At 43.4% G+C, this 19,502-nt stretch overlaps 1 protein-coding gene across 1 annotated transcript in view; it reads right to left on the reverse strand.

The window, feature by feature from the left end:
* mbtps1 (membrane-bound transcription factor peptidase, site 1) overlaps positions 1-19,502 on the reverse strand; it is a 56,478-nt gene that overhangs the window by 20,324 nt on the left and 16,652 nt on the right. Inside the window, exons 3-9 of the mRNA XM_075470706.1 lie at positions 18,129-18,392; positions 12,221-12,436; positions 12,020-12,130; positions 9,689-9,798; positions 9,431-9,547; positions 6,264-6,331; positions 3,279-3,381 (exon numbers count right to left, since the gene is read on the reverse strand). Coding sequence (XP_075326821.1) covers positions 3,279-3,381; positions 6,264-6,331; positions 9,431-9,547; positions 9,689-9,798; positions 12,020-12,130; positions 12,221-12,436; positions 18,129-18,392 — 989 coding nt within the window. The remainder of the gene's footprint in view (positions 1-3,278; positions 3,382-6,263; positions 6,332-9,430; positions 9,548-9,688; positions 9,799-12,019; positions 12,131-12,220; positions 12,437-18,128; positions 18,393-19,502) is intronic.

Consider the following 19,502-nt stretch of genomic DNA (forward strand, 5'->3'; position numbering starts at 1 on the left):
TGTTTTGGTGTTAAAAAGTGAACATAAACATACAGATCCTGCAGAGTGATTTATTGAGCTTTGCACTCTGCATTTCCTCTCCGGCTGCAACCTTCTGGTTACAGCCAAAAGAAGGCTGTCCTCCATTCATGTAAACCCACTTAGAACCCCAGAGGAAGACCTTGTGAAGCGAGAAGAAAGCCACTTTATTCTTAAAGGGATAATCTGGAGTAAAATGCACTTTAGGTCAATTTACGGGATGTTGGGAGTACATACGTTGAGTTGACATCAAAATCATTTAATTCTGATGTGTTTTGAGAATTTTGATTTGACCGTTTTCAGCCAAAAGTTGTTAGCCTGGAAGTCAGAGGGGCATATGGTATCGCCGCTACAAAATGCTATTTTTATACCTCTTCTACAGCTCCAAACAACATAACACTTACGTGGTAGTGAGTAGAGGGTCCCTAAAGCCAAACCGAAGTGTCCCGAGGTCTTCATGTGGTCGGATAGAGAGTCCAGAATGAATTTAAAACCAGCCAGTCTCTTTCCGGAAATGCTCCTGCTGCAGCTGGCATCTTCAGCGTAAAGTCCGTATAGTAGAGCCGAGTGTGGCGTAACACGCTCTGGAAATTCACAATTTCGTTGCCGTTTTTTTTTTTAACAAACATAGTCCAGTATTTCTTTCGAAAGTGAAATGAAGTTGTATGCAACAGCAAAGCCTAGCTTACTAACCGGTTGGAATTTTATAAAATGCACGTGACCTTACGCCTCGCGTGACCTAGCCTCCTGTTTACGGAAGACGTCTTTTGCGTGACTGGAGTGACCATCACAGAAGAAGGAGAGGTGTGTGAGCAGGTTGTTGAACAAACAGCAGAGCAAACTTTTGGAGTTATGGTGCGTGTTTGTTCCTATCCTGGCCTTCGAAAGAAATACTGGACTATGTTTGTAAAAAAAACCGGCAACGAAATTGTGAATTTCCAGAGCGTGTTACTCCACACTCGGCTCTACTACACGGACTTTACGCTGAAGATGCCAGCTGCAGCAGGAGCATTTCCGGGAAGAAAATGGCTGGTTTTAAATTCATTCTGGACTCTTTATCCGACCACATGAAGACCTCGGGACTCTTCGGTTTGGCTTTAGGGACCCTCTACTCACTACCACGTAAGTGTTATGTTGTTTGGAGCTGTAGAAAAGGTGTAAAAATAGCGTTTTGTAGCGGCGACACCATATGCCCCACTCTCCTCCAGGCTAATGACTTTTGGCTGAAAACGGTCAAATCAAAATTCTCAAAACACATCAGAATTAAATGATTTTAATGTCAACTCAACATATGTACTCCCAACATCCCGTAAATAGACCTAAAGTGCATTTTACTCCGGATTATCCCTTTAACCGACTGGAGGAAAAACAAGACAAGCGCCGACTCGCCTCACTTACGCTCGTGCCTTTGGTGACTCTGAAGCTGTTCTGACTCAGTTTAGTAAATCCGGGCTTTGATGCCCTAACGCTGCCGAGTCACACCCTCAGAGAGGCGGTTCACAGCCACAGTAATTTCATTTAACCTTTATTTAAGCAGGAAAAGCCTCCCTGAGATTTAAAAAAAAAAAAAAAATCTCTTTTTCAAGAGTGTCCTGGCCTAGTTTCAGGCACAAAAAAAGTGAAAATAGAATCAAACGCATTAAAAAACACAAAATCAGGTCAGAATCTAAAATCGCTTGTGAGATGAAAGTTTAGTGCATCTGTTAAAACAGCTGCAGCCAGATGTGTTCGCCTCCAAGTCCCTCAACAACCTCTTAAAGGAGTCTTCTTGTAGTTTATTAGGGATGCACCGATCCGATATCGAAGAAAATTCGAGATCGGGTATCGTGACAATGGGTCGATGCATATCGGACGATTTTAAAAAAATGTTTTTTCCCCTTTTCCTGTCCAGCAATGGGATTCATCAAAGGGCCTTCTGCGCCCTCTAGTGGTGAAAAAAAACGTGTTAAATTGGGACTACCTCTGATTTATTTATTTATTTTAGTTAGTTTTTACCGAGCTAGCGAAGCTATTGTTTTGTTCAGATGCCTTTTTTAATGGATGTTCAATTCCCATTTACACTAAAGTATATAAAGAGCTGATTGCTATTTATTTTGAAAGTCTACCAACCAAGCTGGTGAAGCTGTTGTTTTTCTTCCTCAATTTCAGCTCCTTTATTATCTAACATTTTGTTTTACATTGGATTTTAAATCTGACTGAACCAGTTACACTTGTTATATCTTTATAGTTAAGATTATTTTACTGGTGCACAATTATTAAATAAATAAGTAATTCAGTACATTTATATCTGTTTATTTGTTTTATTAAAAATAGGAAAGAAATGTTTAAGTCAAGTCTGATGTTGCTCAATCTTTTCCACACAATTCAATTCAATTTTATTTATATAGCGCCAAATTACAACAAATGTCATCTCAAGGCACTTAAATAATAAAGTTCAATTCAAGCCAATTGGAATTCAATTCATTGTAATCATAATTATTTTCAAAATAATCCAATTTATTCATATAGAGCCAATTCAAAAAACAATTTCCCAGCTAAGGAAACCAGCAGATTGCACCGAAACTTGCCGTTTGTTACCATAATTCTTGGAATAATTAATGGCATTAATGGAATAGTTTATTCCAAGTAAACCTAAACGTCTTTGTCCCCCAGTTTAGTTCTGACTTTAGGAACGGAGAGTAAAAAAAGATCCAGAGAACGAAAGTTAGCGGCTTCAGACCTAGAACAGACTTATAAATCGTAAAATATAGATTTAAATAGATTAAATAGATTTTATACCAAAGAAAAAAACAAGCTGCTGAATCTGAGCAGTAAAAGAAAGGGAACTGGTATCTGTAGGTAGAGACGGATTCCATCTGTGATAACCGAAGGCAGGTTTGAAAGAAACATGACTTTCGTTATAAAAACACGAGCATCCTGCAAGATGTCATTTCAATGTCATAATTACTGGTGAGAAAACGGAGCAATCACAGAGAAAGAAGTGAGCTGAGAGGAAAGTGAGAGGGCTGAACGGGTGAATGAGCCCCTCTTCATGGCTGACAGACAAACTGAATGAGTAAGAGAATGAAGTCTCAATCAGATCCCGAAGCAGATGGCTGCTGTGAGCCCACTGATTAAAAAGACTCTGCAGTCACTGGCTGATGGGATGCGGATGAGGAATCAGGAGCTCACAATACGGTTGGCCGACTCCTAAAGCAAGAGGGCAGATGCATGTAAATACGACGGCGGTGGTGTGCATGTGCATCCGTGCACTAACTCACCCACGTGGTCATGCCTCGAGAGGAAAATCGAGCGATGTTGTCCTCAAAGTCGATCCCTCCGACTCCGATCACGTCCATCTGGTCGGCCGGATTGTTCAGGGTGCTGAAATAAAAAAAAAAAAAGACACTTCGGTTTGTTTTAGGAAGCTTAAAGGGACAGTTCACAGTTTCATCTAAATAATGCAACCGTTGTTGTTGGTTTATTTTCTACCATTTGTTACATTTGTGGTGATTTCATAGTGACCTCTTGTGTTAGAATTTACCCCCCGTTTTTATTTGGGGCGGATGTAGAAACTTGCCGGATCTTCCTTTTTAGGGATGTCGTTGTTTTGACTGGTAAAGGTGAGCTGGTGAGTTAAGATATATGTATGAAAAGTGATTAAAACTTGCGTTACATACCATAAATATGTTCATGTATGCGGATTATACAGTGGATAATATGTCCGTGTAATTAATGTTGAGGTTTGTTTTATACTTGTGTCATTTTCAGTTGATTACCTGGCGAACGGCACGGTTACTGTATAGGTGCTAGTCAGCATAGCATGTAAAGCGTAAATGCTTATACAAAAATAAACCACGAAAAATACAGTGATGGGAGGTCTGAGCTTGAGTGTGACCTCCGATCTCAGAGCACCCTTCACGGTGGGAGTTATTAGATTAAAGTAGTTAGTTTAATAAAACCTTACAGTTGTCGAGCCAGAGGGTAAAGTAAATAAAAAGCCCGGTGTGGGGTGATTAAGCATCCATGTGAAGTCAACACAGATGAATGAAAACAATCAGATTCTCCAGCTGTGACTACGGTCCAAAACGAGGTTAGACTGATTGTGCTGGGATTTGGAAACATCTGGGAAGTAGGACAACGCGCTCTTTTTGACATTTTGAGTTTTTGGAAACATCTGGAACAAAAGTGAGGACTGGAAACAGAGAGAGCGTGGGCACAATGGGGGAACTCATTCTTCTAACAGCAGCCATGAAGGAAAGCCAGGTTTTAAAATACGACTGAGAAGAAGTGAACAAGTTTTAGGCTGCTGGTGGAGCTCCAAAGCGAGTTCCCGCTGAGTGACTGAATTCCCTGGACTTGCATCAACAGAGTCCTGCAGAGCAGAGACTAAAGCCGGATTTACAGTCGATTTTTGTAACTTGGCTGCGCCGAGAACGACAAACTGGACGGACCAATGTGAGACCGGCTCAGTCAGGAGGTGCGTTTGTACAGCAGCTGTACGACACTGCAGGGAAACAGCACAGGGACCAACGTAAACTCCCAAAACTGGTGGACAGAGATTGGCAGAACTTTGGGGAAAGAGGGAGAGTTCTGTAAGAATGTGTGGAAGAAGCTGCGGGACAGATACGTGAAGGCAAAGAAGAGGGCAGAGACTCCAAGTGGTGATGGCTTCAGACCTCTAATGACTGAATCGTCTTGGCTCGCGAACTTCGTGAAACACAGAAACACACGAAGCATTTCATCTTCCAGATACTGCAGCAGCATCATTGATGACAGCGGCCGTGTTCGAAACCACCTACTTCTCCTACTTTTCCTACTACTCCCACTACCTTTAACTTTTTTTAAGTTCCCGGATGCATACTAGATTCTCTGAAATGTTGGGTATGCATCATGAGGTTACTACTCATACTCAAACTACCCAAGATGCAACGTAACGTGACGTCGCCGATCGTCATTTCCTGTCAAAACGGCAGTTTCAAGCTAGCTACAACGAGGGTAGGTTCACTTCCTGTTTTCAAAACAAAAGCACCAATTGTATGGTAATGGCTTTCCCTATAATAAAAGGCAACGGGTATTTTATTTTGTGAAAATAACAGGAAGTGCGTTGCTCACTGCGGCTAGCTTTAGTAGCGCCGAATTCGTGGGAACAAAATTGTAAACAGCCGGTATTTTGTCAGGTTTTCAACACGTTGGGGATCTAAACGACTACTTTCTCACCTGAAAATGTTTCAAATGTTGCTAAAGTTTACAGAGTTTAGAGCTGAAATCAGCTTCAGGCCGGCTGATTTCGGCTTGGGCAGGAGCGAAATGCATTGTGGGTAAACGCTCTGCATACTGTCTGATCGATGAGTATGCAATATGGAAGTATGTAGTATGTAGAAGGCGGTTTCGAACACAGACAGTGTTCCTGCTCTTCATTGTTTTCTTCTCCACTTTCGTGGTTGTAAAGTAGCGCTAACCTTCAGCGACACCTCTGTGACGGAGAATATTGTAACTACTGGCGCATCGACTCGCGCCACCATATATAGCCGGCACGAAATCGTGACGTCATCAACACCGCTCACGCTCGCCGACGTGGCAACCATGCTAGAGGCTTAATTCTGCCCAGCGGTGGGAAGGAAACGGTGCTCTCTATGCTAAAGGATGTAACAAGTGGAAAAGGAGCATCAGAACTATCCGAGTGCAAAGATACGTCTTCCTGAACCGTGCAGCTGCACGTCAGACCAGACTGGACTGGAAGGCTGGAGAACTGTGCTGCTCATGAATTCTACCCATCATGCTCCTCGGGGACGGGTTGATGTGGGCGGCGGTCTGAGCAGAGATGCCCAGACCTCCCTCATCTCCACCAAGAGGGAAGGTGTTGCTGAGCAGGCAGGCTCTGCTCAGAGGCCTCCTCCAGTTGGAACATGTCTGAAACTCCACCCCTGGGAGGTGTCTGGAACGCACCCCGACCTGACGCCCTAACCGCCCCGACCGCCTCCGTTCAGTGTGTCCAGACTCTATTCTGAGCCCCTCTCGGGTAGCCGAGCTTCTCATCCTGTCCCTGTGGGCCAGCCGCTCATCAGAGGAAGCTCATTCCAGCCGCTCGCATTCACAATCTCATTCTTCAGAGGAATAAATAAAATAAAATGCTGGAGAAATCCCGGTGTCGGCTGCAGGGGTTTAAACAGCTTTTGTTTATTGGAAACATCATCTCACCCTCCTCTGAAGGATAACAAGTCATTACATCTCTGTAGGTATAAACCGAGCTGAGGAGAACGTACCCGTACAGAGGTCCATCGTTGCCAATAGCAGAAACCATGATCACTTTGTTGGCTGTTAGCTCCCACACCTATCAGACACACACAGGAAAACACATTCATTTTCACGTAAAGAAGAAATTAAATCATAAGTCACATCAACACTAAAGGGCAGGAAAGTGACTGCTGGTTTCTGGGCTGTTTCCATGACAACTAACTTATAAATATAATAAGATAAAGAAAATGATCCACATCCATGTCACGGTTCCCTAATCGGGACAAAGACTGCATCACGATCGCCTAAAGATCTCCAGACTTGGATGGAAGTAAACTGTCTGTCTTTGAACAAAGGCAGAACTGAAATAATTTTATTTGGTCAACAAAATCTGCCGGATGGATGTGACGGCGCCATTGGCTCCCTTAAGTTTCATCGTCATCCTTTTGCAAGGAACCTTGGCGTTATCCTAGAGCAGAGATACTCATTGCGCGGCTCCTCAAGCTTTAATTGGCGCCTCGCACTCCCACAGTAGCTTATAACAATATGGTAACAATAACAATACATTTCTTCAAATAACATACAGCGAATACTGCACAGTATTAAGTATTTTTATTAAGTATTAATTAAGGCTTAATGGTGTTTCCTAAAGGGGGCTCTGTTAAACCTGGCAACGCAGCCCGCTTAAACCACTTCACACTTGACCGCAGAGCACGCTAGCTCCTTTAGCCAGCGCCAGATGCAGGCACAATGTGTCGGTTTTTAATTAAAAAAGGGCAAAAACCAGCACAAAAACATGCTCATCCTGAATGTCTCACTATGATTACAACAACAAACTACAAATACAACATGAAGAAAGTCGAGGACATGCACGCCAGCTCGCGCTCATCCCAGTATTAAAGTAAATGTGGTCTGAATTGAAAATGTATTGGCTGTGTTTCTTTTTTTGTGGGATGTTTTATATGTAGAAATGCATATTTGTAAAAGGGGACTTTAGTATGTTGTGGTAAAAGTGGCTCTTCCCTTGATTTTGCTCTGCAGTCCTAGAAAGTAACTTTAGGTTTGATAAACAGATATCCCATATAGTCAAGACAAGCTTCTTTCAACTTAGACTGTTGGCGTAAAGCGAAAGCTTATCCTCCCAGGAAATGTCCTTGAAAGACTAATTCACACTTTTACTACGTCACGTTTAGATTATTGTAATTCCTCGTTTGTTGGGCTTGACCGGACAGCATTGCGCCGTTTGCTGGTCGTTCAAAATGCTGCCGCCCGCTTGCTGACAGGAAAGAAAAGGCGTGAGCACATAACCCCTGTCCTCGCCTCTTTAGACTGGCTGCCTGTTAATGTTAGGATTCATTTTAAGGTTTTATTAAGGAACTAGGAACCTTGGCTCTCTCGCTTTCTCTTTATCCCTCTTACTCTCTTTTATTTTCACTTTTAATCTTAATTTGTTTTATATTGAATGATTAGCATCCCTTGTGTTGTATTTGCTGTTGCAGTGCTTATGATTATTTTTATATAATATATATAATATAAGCACTTTGGTCGACTGAGGTTGTTTTAAATGTGCTCTATAAATAGATTTATTAAAGACTCGTAGTCCAGATCAGATAGAAAAACAATCAATAATAAAAGTACATAAAAAAAGAACATTCATAAAAAAAATTTAAATAATAAAAACACTCCTAATCTTTTAGAAGGCAATCATACCAATGTCTACCAATCTTACTGCACTATATTTAATGTTAGTCAACAGTAGGATAATTCTATTAAATTAATTTTATATAATTCATTTACCATTAATTAATTAAATTAATGTATACATAAGCTTCCTTAAAACGGCCATCAAAGAGCTGACATTCGCAGACACAAACAGTTCACTGGCTCTGCTACATCTGGGCTTCTTTAGTCTTAAAGCGATACTCCGGAGTAGATTCACCGTAGGGTCATTTGAACCGTGACATCCAGCCAAGTTTTTCCGATATTGGCTGAACATCAGCTGAGTTACTGAGTTATCCCGAATAGCTTAGTACAAGCGCTAACGGACCCTGGCAGTATCTCCAAAATTACCACACTAAAATCACATGCCATGACACCAAACTTCTACAGTAGTACAAATATGGTCTGTACTCACCAAACGATGCATTTGGAAGTTTGAAAATAGTCCAGGAGTTTATTATTATCATCAACACAAGCCTGATAGCTTCTCTGCTGCTAAAGCTTCGTTGACGTCACTTCTGGGAGCTGGGAGCTTCAAAGTAAGATAAGGGTTGATCTACTACTGTAGACAACAAAGTAAGGCTGCTCAATTTCTCCATTGATAAAATAAATTCACAACTCTACAACATAAAAATTCATGTAGAATATAGCATATAAGCCTACTTTGTTGTTAATTTAAGTAGCTTAGAGCGCAAGTTTACTTTTATTTTACTTTTTTTTCTTCTTCCTTGTCGAATTTCTGTCGTCATCTGATATAAGTGATACAATTGGCTATGAATCGCGCGCAAAGCAGCATGGGAAGAACCTGACGTCATTTGATAGACATTCGTAGCGCCCAATAAACGGCTCTAGGCATTCGTAAACCACGCCTCAAATACGAGAAAATGCACACCTAGTTCCCAGACCACCATCTCATCGAGATTGTGGACGCGTCAGCCAGGCTAATGTTCAATAAGATCCCAGACAGCTTAAAATGAGGGGAAACCCTGTATGTGTCTTCTTTAGTGCGACATGTCAGAATGACACTTTTTGATGGGTTGAATTTAACATCATGAAGTTCACCGTATACCAAACACACATTAAACAACTTCTGAAGACCGGCTGAACTTGGACTAAACACCACTAAGTCATCAGCATACATCAAGTGCTTTATAACTGTTTCTCCAACCATACAGCCAGTTTTACACAGATTTAACTGTGGTTCAAGTGGTTTATAACTATAAATCTATAAATAAATAAACTACGACTATAACCATCATGACAGAAGCGGGCGTTTTTCAGCTGCTTTAAAAGAGACGAGTGGACGCGTTGCCACCCGCCCGTTTATCCACCCGGTTCGACCCGTTTTTGCACCGACAGTCGACCTGCTTCTGTTCCAGCTCATGAACACATTGTGAAAACTGTTTTTTTAAATCAGGCTGCTTATTTATCAGCAAGCCGGACAAATCAGTGCCAACTTTAAACGCCTGTGTGTCACCTTATCAACAAAGGGGTGGTCCATGAAGTCTGGACCCCCGATGCTGAGGTTGAGAACATCAATCTTCTTCAGGATGGCGTAGTTGAAAGCATCCAGGAACCACGAGGTGTATGAAACCTACGAGGGGAGAAAAGAGACGAATCATTCGGATCATTTTACAACACAGTTAAAGCTGATCTGAGACGGCATTTGATGATTTATTTGAGATAGTTTGGTCACTTTTCCAGCATAATGAGGGTGTATACGTGCTGCATGTACCTGATTGTTGGTGAACACTCGGAAGATGTGCAGCTCTGAATCGGGGGCAAAGCCCTGACACTCCCTCATACTGGCTATAACTCCTGCTACGAATGTACCATGACCCAGGCCTGAAAAACAGGATAAGCAGTTTATCACCAGACATCCGTTTTCATCATCACTAAATATGTTATTGAACAAAAGGCGCTGCAGAGGGTGTGACACGGTGCAAAATTAGTGGCTCATGAACGTAGCTTTCTCTTAACCTGGTTAGATCAGCATTGGAACTTAGGCAGAACCAGGTCAAGGCAGTTAAATCTGATACAAAAGAGACAGACTTTCACTGATTCTTATCCTGATAATATCCCGGACAGCAAACTCGGACTGAGATAACATTTATATGTCAGGCAGAACACAGGAACTTAATGTCTAGATGATGTTAAATAGTCCCACAGAGAAATAATAGTTTAAATGTTGATCAAACCTAATTAACCACAATAAAATGTTGTTTCTTTGACATATATTTAGTATTGACTAAGTCTTGACTAAAATCAGCCCTTTTGACCAGAACTCGGTGTTGAATTAACAACAAATCTGACGAGTCGCCAAAGAAGCTGCAGATGCAGTTGTTGTGGCCATTTATGTTTTGTAAATCACAAGTTCTATCAATTGAGTTTTCTTTGTGCAGTTAGAATATACTTTAGTTAATTTGGAATCAAAATCTGAAATTCATTTTTATATTTGAAATTGTTTAGATTATTTTGGTGACTTTTAGACCCTCCCATTAATCAGAGAGATTAAGAACACACCGGGGGGGGGGGGGGGGGGGGGGGGAGTGCGTGCAAGAACAAAACCACCTGCTGCCACCCACGGCCTTTGTTGGAAAATATAATTTGGAAACTTAAAAGGCCGCAACATACAGTAAAACTACATGCAGGCAGTGCTCTCAGTTGGTGAATCAGTAGCCCCTTTCACACTGCGACCCGCTACCTTAGCGGGTCCAAATTGTATCTTCGACCCGCGTCGAGCAATGTGAACGCTTGGCGTGTTGGTGACCCGTGTCGCCTGAAGCCGAGTTCAGGGGGCGTTGCCTAGTGGCAGAGCGTCACACGAAACACATAAAATGCTGGGCGTGTACAATGACGTAGGCACAAGCCATGCGTCAGAAGTAGGGTTAAATACACCTTGAGGACTCGTTTTTGCAATCGTATATGCAGTTCATGGAGATGTTATTTTACGGGGTGTGGATGGTTACAACGTGGGATGCCGCCGAAGAACATATGCGGAGAATACAAGAGCACTATAGTCCCCTAAATGTGGCGGTAAATAACGTCCTCTGCTCGGAGGCTGAGGAGCTCGCGGACCTCCTTGTCTCCCCAGTTGGCCATCTTCAAAAATGTCTCGAACTGGATGTAAAACAGAGTAAAACTTGTCCTCACCTGTCGCTGTTGTTCTGAATCAGCTCTCCATTCTGTCTTTTAAACTCCTCACGTCACGCCCACGTCTGACCCTCGTCAATTGCGTTCACACCAAACTCGGCTCGGCAAAAAGACTAGGGTCTGACGCGGGTCGAAAGGTGAGTCGAGTTGACGCGGCAGCCGGGTCGGCAGTGTGAACGCAACAGCAGACACGCTAAATTCACGGATTAAACGCGGGTTATTCCTCAGTGTGAAAGGGGCTATAGTGAGTTATATATGTTGTGGTACATCTTGTGCCGATTTGCCAACAAATCCAGTCAACAGCTTACTACCGATACCAGTTTTACGGTGTTTGCTGCTCGGTCTGCACTTCGGTCTGTATAGTTTACACAGCCCGTAGTGATACGAAGGGAGAGAAAATAGAGCCAAGCGATTGTGAGGTCTGACTTTTTCCTGGAGAACGATTTTGTGATGCAAATGTATTACTCTGTTGAACGCATGTTGCTTTGAGAAGCAAGACGCTTTATTTTTTTAAACCCCAGCCAACTAGCCGGACTACCTTCATCAACACCAAAACGAGGCTGGAACTCTGCTCACAGGACGCAGCAGGGGGTAAGAAGATGTTCATAAATGATGTTGCTGATACGGGATGTCATACAGCTTCATGTCAAAAGAGGTGAACTGTCCCTTTAAGGCTTTTATAAATGCTGCGTCTGCTGGGTCAGAGCGGACGACTCTTATTCAGCCGTCCAGAGTCCAGAAAGACCCGGATTCTGTGATAACGCTTATCTAAATGATGGAGTTCAGTGTGTCGGAGGGAGATAAAGACACGGATGATGCAAAGTTACTGAACCACTTCCTCTCTTCAGCGTGCTTTTATTGCATAAACCTTTGCAGCCTTTAGTCAACAACAAAAGAAAGTTCCCCCTCTCACCATCGTCCAGTGTCTTTTCGTTGGTCCAGTTGGTCCTCTCCTTCACGTTCTTAAAGTGTGGGTGCTTCTCACTCAGGCCGGTGTCGAACACCGCCACCTTTACCCCGGAGCCTGCGCACGGAGGAGCAACGGGAGGCAGTGTTCAACATTTTCACAAGGCCAGAAAACAGTTCTGTTATACAGTACATCTCTCTTTCTTACCGGTGTGTCCCATCTGCCAGAGCACGTCTGCCTGCAGGATCTGGGCGACGTGGCGGGGGATGGCGCGCAGCAGACGCCGGCTGGAGTGGCGGCCGGTGGCGTGCCAGAAACCTGAGCCGAGCGACAGGCTGCTTCGTCTGAAAGGCCGGGATGATTGCCACGACTGCCATTTTTGGTTCCCAGGTGTTGTGTTGCAGGGTAAAGCCGGTTCAGGAGCTGAGGAGACAGAACCGAACACACTTCAAGGACTGGACGCTCTGCTCGAACCGCCATCTTCTGTGCAGAGTTACATTTACTTGAGTATGTTTTTGCAAAAAATTATACTTCTAAGAGTAGTTTTAAATCCCTATACTTTTTACTTTAACTTGAGTAGATGTGTGCAGCAGAAACTGTCCTCTTACTCCGCTACATTAGGCTACAATGAGCTGGTTACTTTTCTTCTTACCTCTTTGGTATTCTACGCCTCATTATTTTTATCCCCCCGCGTACGCCTCATTTTAATGTTTTATTCTGACAGAGAGAGAGACTTCCGCCAAAGGCTCTACCACCTGACTGTGTTCCACCAATCAGACGCAGCCGTGCAGTCTGGTCACGTGACCGTACTCAATCTCAGCGGCGGGACGGGTTAGCTTTAGCATTAGCAGTCGTAGCAAACAAACAAAGAAACAGATGAAAAATGTCAGAACCAACGGTGGGAAATGAAGACGCAGACGAGGCCTCATACTGAAAGCATGTTTACCTTACAAAGAGTGAGAAACAGCAGCTACATTATGTGTCTTCTGTGTCAACCAAAACAAACGCACATTTCAGCAGAAACTCAACATCTAACTTGAGGAAACATGTAGCGCTAAGTTTCCTAAACTCGTTTTTCCCCCCATGGATAGGTGAATGTTTGTTTTTTAGGTTACATATGGGTTACATATGTTTTAAACATTTCTTAAGTATCTATTATTTTTTATTTAAGTACTTGAATTTACCTGGATTATTCTAATTTAAGCTATTTTTGTAATTAATTCATTCATTTTAATTAATTTTATCAATTGGATGAACTCTAATTTGCCTAAAGATGATCATTTAGTATTTTTGTCTGTCTGATTGAATGCTTGTGTTAACAAATAAATCAGACGTTACTCAACAGTTACTCAGTACTTGAGTAGTTTTTTTCACCAAGCACTTTTTTTACTCTTACTCAAGTAATTATTTGGATGACTACTTTATACTTTTACTTGAGTCCTATTATTCTTAAGTAACATTACTTTTACTTGAGTACAATTTTTGGCTACTCGACCCACCTCTGCTTCTGTGCGATAGCAGTCCGGCCCCCTTTGTTTAAGCACTTCCTGTATTGCTGTGTGCACCGTCAGCCCGTTCCAGACACAGCACAATCTTCTTGTTAGCCTAATCACGCCCATCTTTGCTCTGGTCCCCAATTGTAAGTAATTTCCTCAGCCTCAGATGTGAGGCTGATCACAGCAGCCCAATTTAAGCCCATCTTTTCACCATCTCATCCCTCAGGAGAAATAAATTATCATCGGGTCATTAGCAAGCATGAGCAGAGCTTTTCTAACCCTTTAAAGTCAAGCGCAGGGGGGAGGTTTTTATTTTAGTTTTCCTTCATTCACCTGGAATCGTGGATTTAAGCTCGTTTAATGAATGTTCTTCACAGCTTCAATCCAGACAGGCATGTGAAGGGGATGGAGAGCCGTGGTGGGAGCGTGATATTTGCCATTTCTGCCTCATTTGGCTGTGCATAACGGGAGGTACGTCCCCCCGCGTCCTCAGAGTTCCAGTTTCCTCACAACAAAGTGTAAAACACAGAAGGCAGCGGATGGAAGCGGCTGAAAACATCACTTTTCTACATGTTTCAGCTTATTGAACGGCCAGCGCCTCATTGTGCTACAGTACCTAAAAGCTGCAGCGTCCCACACAGCTCTGCAAGTCTTCTGGAGTTACAGTTCTCACATAATGTGATTAAAGGGACAGTTCGCCTCTTTTGACATGAAGCTGTATGACATCCCATATCAGCAACATCATTTCTGAACATCTTCTTACCCCCTGCTGCGTCCTGTGAGCAGAGTTCCAGCCTCGTTTTGGTGTTGATGAAGGTAGTCCGTCTAGTTGGCTGGGGTTTAAAAAATAAAGCGTTTTGCTTCTCAAAACAATGTGCATTCAAAAGAGTAATACATTTGCATCACAAAATGGTTCTCCAGGAAAAAGTCAGACCTCACAATCGCTTGGCTCTATTTTCTCTCCCTTCGTATCACTGCCTGCTGCCGCCTGCCGACAGCCACGCATGTTTCACATTACATTACGGTCACTTTGCAGACGCTTTTATCCAAAGCGACTTACAATAAGTGTGTTCCACATTGGTAGGCAAAAGAACTTCAGGTCACACAAAATCATAAGTGCATTTCCTTCCAAAACCAAACAGCTAAGAGTATAACTACTGCTAGAGTAAGTGCAGTAAGTTAGGTACCGAGACAAATGGGAAGACAATTTATGTACAATTTATGTACATGTGACATTATTGTGGTCATTAACTGGTGTTTCCCTGTTCCAACAGGTATCCTTTGAATGGTGTTACATGGTTTTTCCCTCTCTTTTCTGTCTTCTCAAACCCCAGCTGGTGGAGGCGGATGGCCACCCTTCCTGGTCCTGGTTCTGCCAGAGGTTTCTTCCTGTTCAAAGGGAGTCGTTCCTCTCCACAGTTGCCTCAGGCACGCTCAGGACGGGAGATTGGACTGAAGACAAGTTTCACTGCAATCTGTTGGTTTCCTTAGCTGGGAAACTGTTTTTGAATTGGCTCTATATGAATGAATTGGATTATTTTATAAATAATTATAATTACAATGAACTGAATTCCAATTGGCTTGAATTGGACTTTATTATCCAAGTGCCTTGAGATGACATTTGTTGTGTTTGGCGCTATATAAATAAAAATGAACTGAATTGAATTTAGAAAACAAAGACAATTTAGGAAACAAATAAGTGCGTAAGAAGCTGGGACGAAACAGGCGATTGTGAGGTCTGACTTTTTCCTGGAGAACCATTTTGTGATGCAAATGTATTACTCTGTTGAATGCATATTGTTCTGAGAAGCAAAACACTTCATTTTTGTGGACCCAGCCAACTAGCCGGACTACGAGGCTGGAACTCTGCTCACAGGACTCAGCAGGGGGTAAGAAGATGTTCATAAATGATGTTGCTGATATGGGATGTCATACAGCGTCATGTCAAAAGAGGCGAACTATCCCTTTAACGCTTTTATAAATTCTGCGTCTGCTGGGTCAGAGCGGACGACTCTTATTCAGCCGTTCAGAGTCCAGAAAGACCCGGATTCTGTGATAACGCTTATCTAAATGATGGAGTTCAGTGTGTCGGAGGGAGATAAAGACACGGATGATGCAAAGTTACTGAACCACTTCCTCTCTCGCATAAGAAGTTCACATCAGTCTAACAGGCGTGCTGCAGTGTGTTGAAACAACACGATGGTGGATGAGAGCAGGTGAGTTTTTCAGCTTATTCTCACTGATTAAACCATGAAGTTGGACTCCGTTCAGCAGCTGATTACATGCAAAGTGAAACCACCCCTGCTGTGCAGATCTGCCATTTACTAAAGCCTTGTGCCAGTTACACAAAAGCCCGTTTCGCTCCTCTCACCGCCTCCCACATCATGTTAAGACTCGGCTGGGTCGGTACAGCTGGGGCTGAAATGATTCGTAACGAAACTCGAATAACTCGACTGCAAAATATTCTCGATGCAAATCATCTGCTTCGATGCATCGTTTGACGCTCTGCTCGGTGGTCTCTCTGTTTCACACGGACGGTTATCATCGTCACACAACGTGTGCACGTTTGTAGCGGCTTGATCTGATGGAGGAAACCGGAGAACAGTTCGGGGAGCATTTCAAAGAAAAGAAAAGAGAAAATACTGATCGGTGTGTCCAAACCAAATTAGCTTGACGCATTATTAAGCGTTTCTTACCCGATTAATCAATGCAATAATTGGTAGAATACTCGATTACCAGCACTTTGATCCCCCCCACCTGCCTCTGACATGCATCCGCCCGTCCCTGCTTCATGCAAACACACCGGACCAGGACGCAGTCCCGGCAGAAACACTCGCCGACCAGGTTTAGCAACTTTCAGATCTCTTTTCAGAGCCCTTCACTGCCTTTAAGCCACAAACACACCCAGCACAAACTGTAGCATCTTCAAAACAAGCACTTTCTGTGCAGCACACCTGTCTGTTGTGCTGCTTCTACTGCTGCTTTCCCAACCAAATTAACACACTAAGGTGACAACTCTGCAGGCACATGTAAAAAGGTCTAAAGCGTTGAGGCCTTTATGTGAACCGCAGAACTGCAGAGGATCCCTTTATTGGTTCAAACGGGCATTTTAAGTGATCTTTGAGGTCGATTAATCAAGCCGATTAGTCGTGCCGTCATGGTTAAAGTACCATTAATCACCAAAGCTGTTATTTGTTTGTGTAGTTTGTTTAGCTACAACAAAAACAGTCACTTCTCGTTGGTCTTTTAGCTCCTGAAGCCGGATTAGTGAGCATGGAGCTAGCGGTAAGCTAGCTCCATGCTGCATAATGTGCATTCAGCTTTGTGGTGCAGCAGAGTGAAACTCCGCCACGTTTCGCTTCCTTTCGTTGCTTGGTCCGTAGGTGCAAACTCCGGCAGAAACGGAGCCGTAAACATTAGTTCCGCTTCTCTCTGCGCCGTGAAAGTCTCCTCCTGCCCCGAACATGAAGGAGTCGATTCTAATCGATTAGTAGGGCACGCTCCAGGTTAAAACAACAGCTTCATCTCTATGAAACTATGGCTGTGTTCGAAACCGCATACTTCTCCTACTAACTTTTTGAGTTAGTATGCGAGTTTGAGTAAGCGAGAAGTTCCCGGATGCATACTAGATTCTCTGAAATGTTGGGTATGCATCATGAGGTTACTACTCATACTCAAACTACCCAAGATGCAACGTAACGTGACGTCGCCGATCGTCATTTCCTGTCAAAACGGCAGTTTCAAGCTAGCTACAACGAGGGTAGGTTCACTTCCTGTTTTCAAAACAAAAGCACCAATTGTACCGTAAAGGCTTTCCCTATGATAAAAGGCAACAGGTATTTTAGTTTGTGAAATAACCGGAAGTGCGTTGCTCACTGCGGCTAGCTTTAGTAGCGCCGAATTCGTGGGAACAAAATTGTAAACAGCCGGTATTTTGTCAGGTTTTCAACACGTTGGGGATCTAAACGACTACTTTCTCACCTGAAAATGTTTCAAATGTTGCTAAAGTTTACAGAGTTTAGAGCTTAAGCGAAATCAGCTTCAGGCCGGCTGATTTTGGCTCGGGCAGGAGCGAGATGCATTGTGGGTAAACGCTCTGCATACTGTCTGATCGATGAGAATGGAAGTATGTAGTATGTAGTATGCGGTTTCGAACACAGCCAATATCTGACATCTGAAACAGCTGCTAGCAAGGCCTCCTTTTCCTTCAACAAACTGTTGCCCTGCCAACACATGGCCACCACCTTGGCACTGTGTGTATATGAGCAGGCTGGGGGCACACAGGAGTCTTTCATCCAGATCCAGGCAAAGAGCTGGAACCCCCCCCCCTCATCCAGGCTGGAACCCCCACACTCACTTACTCACCTACTGTGAGCAAACAGAGACTTGCTCTGTCCTTCCTCCCAACCCCACGCACCAACACCCCCGAGCTGCCCTGCACTTCACATAAAGATACACAATCCGAGGGAAACGCATCCTCGGAGCAGCCAGACAAAGAGACGTTCTGTGCACAGCTTCCCGTATCTTTCAGAGTTTTATGTTTCTCAGGTATACGTGCCAAACCCTGGAGACACTGGGATCCTTATCCCTAAACAATAACAGCGCATTGTCAGACTTACAGGGAAAGTACTTGAGTGAGCGGAACACTTTGCGTTGGGGCGTCACCCTCTTGATGTAAGGGTGGTTCTCTAAGGTCAGCAGGCTGCCGGGGGAGGCTCGACGGATGTGGACCAGCTCGAAGTCGCTGGGAAAGTCGGAGGCCGGGTTTTCTCTGGAAACGATGCGCCACTCCAGCTCGCCGTCCCCAGAACTCCGCAAGGCGCTGCTGATGTAATGGCTGCGTGCTTTGGCTGAGAAATACCCAGTAAAACCCACGATGTACTCTGGAGAGACAGAGAGGAGGGAATGGTTAAACGGTCAGTGACACGCAGGAAAATGCAACGGCTGGAAAGATTTAAGGGTTTTATGAAGTGAACTGGGGAAAAAAAGCCCCCAAATCATCCCTTTATTGTCTAAACCAGAGATACTCATTGCGCGGCTCGCGAGCCACATGCGGCTCCTCAAGCTTTAATTGGTGACTCTCACTCGCATAGTAGCTTATAACAATATGGTAACAATAACAATACATTTTTTCAAAGAACATAGAGCGAATACTGCACAGTATTAAGTATTTTTATTAAGTATTAATTAAGGCTTAATGGTGTTTCCTAAAGGGGGCACTGTTAAACCTGGCAACGCAGCCTGCTTTGACCACCGTCACACTTACCGCAGAGCACGCTAGCTCCTTTAGCCAGTGCGAGATGCAGGCACAATGGATCGGTTTTTAATTAAAAAAGGGCAAAAACCAGCACAAAAACCATGCTCATCCTGAATGTCTCACTATGATTACAACAACAAACTACAAATACAACATGAAGAAAGTCGAGGACATGCACGCCATCTTCAGCTCATCCCAGTATTAAGGTAAATGTGGTCTGAATTGAAAATGTATTGGCTGTGTTGTTTCTTTTTTTGTGGGATGTTTTATCTGTAGAAATGCATATTTGCAAAAGGGGACTTTAGTATGTTGTGGTAAAAGTGTCTCTTGCCTTGATTTTGCTCTGCCAATGTTGCTCTTGTGAAAAAAATAGTGAATATCACTGATCTAAACAGATGATTTTTGTGTCGAAATATTATGCAGATCCAGCTGGGCCCGTCACCATTATTACATTATCACCCGACTGCAGTTATTTGAGCAAAATGGATGAATGAAACTAAGAGAAATCGACCTTCATCACCATTTTTCGTGCTGCCGTTTCAATGACATCATCTTGTGGTGACCCTCCCCAGTTACACGCCTCAGCAGCATCCGAGTGGAGAGTCGGTGCCGGCTGCCGTTTACCTCAAAGTATCCAACCTCTAACATTCAGTCGACTGAGTTTCAATGAGCATTTACTGAAATTACAGTCATGGACTCTGTCGTGGGCAGAGGTGGGTAGTAACGAGTTACATTT

This window comes from Odontesthes bonariensis, chromosome 7 (assembly GCF_027942865.1).
Source record: "Odontesthes bonariensis isolate fOdoBon6 chromosome 7, fOdoBon6.hap1, whole genome shotgun sequence".
Classification (NCBI taxonomy): Eukaryota; Metazoa; Chordata; class Actinopteri; order Atheriniformes; family Atherinopsidae; genus Odontesthes; species Odontesthes bonariensis.